General features: G+C 39.1%; 1 protein-coding gene across 4 annotated transcripts in view; it reads right to left on the bottom strand.

Moving 5' to 3' along the window:
* The window catches only part of LOC138042050 (transient receptor potential cation channel subfamily A member 1-like), a 74,812-nt gene that overhangs the window by 37,524 nt on the left and 32,288 nt on the right, over positions 1-5,000 (bottom strand). For all 4 annotated transcript variants that reach the window (XM_068887787.1, XM_068887786.1, XM_068887785.1 and 1 more), the window contains exons 19-23: positions 4,980-5,000; positions 3,889-4,078; positions 3,094-3,251; positions 2,083-2,143; positions 96-170 (exon numbers count right to left, since the gene is read on the bottom strand). The exon at positions 4,980-5,000 is cut by the window's right edge and continues 50 nt beyond it. In XM_068887787.1, coding sequence (XP_068743888.1) covers positions 96-170; positions 2,083-2,143; positions 3,094-3,251; positions 3,889-4,078; positions 4,980-5,000 — 505 coding nt within the window. The remainder of the gene's footprint in view (positions 1-95; positions 171-2,082; positions 2,144-3,093; positions 3,252-3,888; positions 4,079-4,979) is intronic.

The following is a 5,000-nucleotide window of genomic DNA, read 5'->3' as shown; positions in this document are numbered from 1 at the left end:
CCATTTATGAAAGTGGTTTATACCCTTGTCACACCGTAAATTAATAACATAAAATGAATTTTAAAGAACACCATCCTGCACAAATTTCTGCTTACCGGATTTCGATTCGGAAGTAGAAGAAAAAACGGGATTCCAAAGGCAATCACAAAAGGGATGAATAAAATAATGATCTATAGGAACAAGAGAAAGGTGCAGGGGGTAAATTTAAAATCAAAGTTTAAATATTTTATGCAGCTCTTTAAGCACTGTTTAATAACGAAAGGCAGTTTTTTATTGGGTTTTAAACCAAGAGGCGAAGCCAGCAAAAACGTTTAAGTAAAAGTGTATTGCTCTAAAGTTCGAACAATGGTTCAAATTGTGACATGAAAATACTACAATACAAGAAAAAACAGGCAATCCTTACTAGTACTCTTTGCAAAAAGAATATGGAGCTTAGCATCCACGGCGTGGACGAGAACGAGAACTGGGCAACCTCGTTCCCAGGACCTCTCCTTTGGCTTTTGGGTTGGGGGAGAAGTCCTGGTAACGAAGTTGACAAATGGGTTGTAGTAGGTCCAATTTCTATATATTAAAATTCAGTCTCCGGCAAAAGGCATCATTTCCAGGCCTCTAAGTCATGTTCATTGTTTTAAGCTGAATTTTAATATATCGAAATTGGCCTGTTGAAAAAACACAATGGCTCAGCACGTCCTGCACATGGGTTTTGAATTCCGGAATATTTCCTAGTCTTGGAAGTGAGTTGACGTCCTGACAACATGAGATTACTAAAGTGACCACCTGCACCTGACGGTAAATTTGAAAGTTCTCTTTTCAAACAATCACACCGTTCATGTCGATTTTGTTACTAGAAAGTTGATTACACGCTATCCGTGGAGATCGACTTGGAATGTTCGCGAAATGACCAGTACTTGCTTAGGGGAACCTCCACTCCACCGTTTTGCAAAGGAAGCGTGTGTATCTGAATTTGTAGATCAATTTCCCTTAATTTATTTGTTTTCAAATTGAACGGACGCTGCCATCTTGAATAAATTTTGACGTGTTTGATACAAACTGCAATGCGTCACAATTATTCAAGACGGCGGCGCCCAGAAAGTTTTAAGTAAAGGCAAAATCAACGATGTCTATTTTTTCTAATTCAAACACTTCTTTTCAGCAAAAAAAAAGCAAGCAATTTGAATTTAAACGTTATTTCCTCGTGTCTTAAGTTAGTATGTTATAGGAGTGGTGGTTCACTTGAAACTCTCTTAGACAAATGAGAAGTGTTTTGTCGGGTTTTGAAGCTAATCATATACATGGTTGATTTTTTATTGTTAAACTGAATAACTATTGATGGATTTTCCATGGAAAACTAGTTGCTCGGGAACGGGCGAAACGACAACAGGAAAATCTGAGCCCTAGGCAGGATTCAAACCTACGTCCACCATAACACCGGTGGGATGCCTACTCATTGATCAACCTGTGAACGTAGGTCGTTTATGTCGGTCCTAGCCTGCAGTGCAGGCGTCTTTTAGCGGTCACGGGCTGAATATTCCTCCCCGGAATTTTTGGCCGCCAATCTTGAATTTCTGAAGCAGAGGAAGTTTGGGGAGAGAAATAGTCCCATTCCCTCCCAACATCCATCCAAAATGGCGGCTCGATAAGACGCCTGCACTGCAGAACGGGCAACATGTCCCGCTGGTATACGGGCGCCACAGAGTCAAGCGGTTAAGATTCTGATTTTTCAGTTGTCCTTTTGCCCGTCGCCAAGAAACTAGTTTCCCACCCTCCCCACGGACGCATTAAAACTTGACTAAACATCTGTAGTTTGCATGTAATAACATGGGTGACAAATTACTCCTTAATTTTGGCGCGAAATTGCAGCGTTAAATAAAGAAAGTTCACATGTGAAAGTACAATGTCGCCATGGCAATTTTTCCTTCAGTACTAAAATGGCGTCCAGGTTTGAAAATTGAGGAGTAATTTGTCACCCATGATATTAATAGCTAATCAAATGATATCCTTGTGAAATTAGGGAATAATTTCAATCGTTACCCATACTCAAATACACTATGAAAACGCGCGCATTTATTATTTCTTTCTTACCTTAACAAGAGTTCTAATGATATTTGTCATCATTATGATATAAATACCAAACGAAGAAAATCTGAAATAAAAATAACAGGTCAGGACTAAAATCATTTCCAGAACAGAGAGATTTAGCATTGAGTTTAGTGCAGACGGCAAACGTCAGAGTCAGAATGAGTAGTAAGACAATGACAAGTTGACAAGTTGACAAGTTGACAAGTTGACAAGTTGACAAGTTGGAAAATGGCGCCGTGATGACATCTTAACTAACGTATATCGCTTACCATGATTTTGTTGTCTGTAAAAATAAAGTAAAGTAGAGTCACTTTATTAAACGAAGGTATTTCTATCAGCTAAGAGGCTGGTATCAATGGAAGCTGACGGTGCGCCTTTTACCCCTTTTGAGGGAAGCCCGTTCAATGCCGCGATAAATGACAATCAGCTTAAAAATTCTTTCATTTGGTCAATGTTCAATTCAATAAATCGATGCTGTCAACAGAAATAGAGTTTACTTTTAATGAACCTGTGTTTTACATGTGAACAAAAAGCAGTTTAATAAGAGTCATAATCTGGAAGAAGATAATCAACTGGTAACCAATCAGGATCAAGTAATCATGCCCTCTTAATTACCAAAACTGCTCTCGTGATTCAGAAAAAAAAAGCCCTCTTTCTCAGCCAATCAGCATGAAGTAATTTTGCCCCATATAAAATTTTTTAGATAAGTGCGAGGAATGCTTTCTTTCGTCTAAAACCCACACTTTCATTCATTAGTTTTTTCACGGGAGCACATGAGCCCATAAAATTGACCTTCTCCCAACTGAAGGGCTTGACATCCTAGTTGGTAAAGCACTACACTGGTATAGCAGAGGCCCGTCGAAGCAAGTGTAAGTTTTAGCGGAAAATATTTCCCCACAGAAACAATCGGAACGACGCGACTTACACAACGTTTAAACGTTTTTTATTTATTAGATCTTAATTTTCTGTAAAAATGAACATGACTGGGTATTAGCGTCTAAAGCAGTAGTGTACCTTCGTAAATAGAGTACAAATATAACCCAAGCGATAAAGATTGCCGTGGCTGCCACAGAATTGTCCGAACTTTGGTGATATTGAAACATATACACAAGACTGGTCATGTACAAAAACCATTCCATCCAGTTATCTACCTTCAAGAGGTATTTGAACTTCTGCAAAAAGGGAGAAATATGAAAGTTAAGTAACCTAATCCTTAAACGTTAAAGTCACTGCATGCATCATTTTTCAGGAGAGTTGTTGAATATTCGTCGGCATACGGGCGCGTGCGAACGCATCACAGATCCAATATAACATCTTCCATTGGTCATCACTTGTTTTCGTGGCTGAAAATGACCTCGGACACCATGCAGTTGAAAAATGTTAAACGATTACACTTACAAGAGTTCGAGGAGAGATCCGTTTAAAAAAACATCAAGGAAGAGAGATACTCTCAACCTCGTTCCCAGGGCTTTTCACCGTCCTGCTCCCGGCGGAGAAAACGCTCTGGGAAAGAGGTTGAGATACTCTTAATTCAGTGGCAAGCAATGAAGCAAGTTCACTGATTATTAATGTGGATTTTTCTTTGGTCCGGAAAACTATTCAACCAGTCGGTTAACGTGAAATTTTTCAGTTAGTGTGGTAGCTCTCGTAACCTTCTATTGTTAGGTATTCTTATCTTAGTCATTGTTTGAATTGTTTAGTCTTTTGTTTTTGGCAAGGGTAGCGAGCCAATCACATGATCACCCAAAAATTTAAACCAAATAATCACAAATTTAATTAGGGATTCGTTCCACTAATTATCTTACTCACCTCATCCCATATTTGAAATGCTTCTTTGAGCAGATGGAAAAAACTCATCACCACTATAGTGAAGCGTGGAACATTGAGCAATGGACTCTGAGTGTCTTTTTCCAGTAGGACGGTCATAATAGTAAGCATTACCAAGAATAAAATATAAAATCCTAAATTCATAATATATGCTTTCCATCCCACGCTCCGCCTGAAACAAAAAAAGCGAATCATTACAGAGATGAAAAATGTTATTTTAAACAAATATTAAAATGTATTCAAATGGCGTTAAATAAATTAGGATACATAATCTGAAAGTCAGTAATTTCTTCTGCCAATCATAACAGGCGAGGTCAGTGAAATGAGCCAATCGGATTAACTACGTGTGCAGCCGCTTCCAAGAGCGGGAAAGCGGCCGCCTGAAAGTTTGACAACAAGTGAAGTACCAATTAATGTGTTCAGATGTCAGTTGAGCCACGGAAGGCAAACCGGAAGTGAGATGTTTTCCTTTTAACTTGTCTGGACACTGGTACATTTACGTTGCAAAAAGATCACTTACGGTTTCCGTCAGTGGCTCAAAAAACGCCGCTTGCCAACTGGGAGTGAGATGCTTTCCCTTTTAACTTGTCTTCGCACAACCACATTTATATTGACAAGTATCTTTTATCCATAAGAGATGACTAGTTTAGAAATCTGAACGCAACTGTCCTGGCGTGCGCATCTCAAAAACGCCGTGTGCTTAAACTCCCTAATACCTGACTTACTGCGCCTTCATACATATACTATATCTGACGTTTATCCTTCAACGCTTCCGCATTTTTACAGCTGCCAATTATGTTCGCAGCGACAGATGTCGGACTGCTACAAAAAAGAACTGACAAGTGAGGCGCAGAAGCCAATCGCGACGCTTTCTGTGACCCGTCGACGCCCTTTTGCTACAGTAAACGACGAAAGTGAAAAACAGAAGTGTTGATTGGATTTTGTACTCAGTTCAGAGTCCTACAGTTAATGAAACGTTCAATAATCTCTAAAGCTCTTGAGAAAGCTTAGATTTTGGCAAACTAATTGCTTGTGTGACTTAATTTAGAGAAAATAAGTTAGATATCTCTCACCATTTGATGTTCATGATTGCT

The sequence above is a fragment of the Montipora capricornis genome, chromosome 3, assembly GCF_036669925.1.
Source record: "Montipora capricornis isolate CH-2021 chromosome 3, ASM3666992v2, whole genome shotgun sequence".
NCBI lineage: Eukaryota > Metazoa > Cnidaria > Anthozoa > Scleractinia > Acroporidae > Montipora > Montipora capricornis.
Note: the sequence above shows the minus strand (reverse complement) of the source record. Positions and strands in the feature narration are given on the sequence as shown.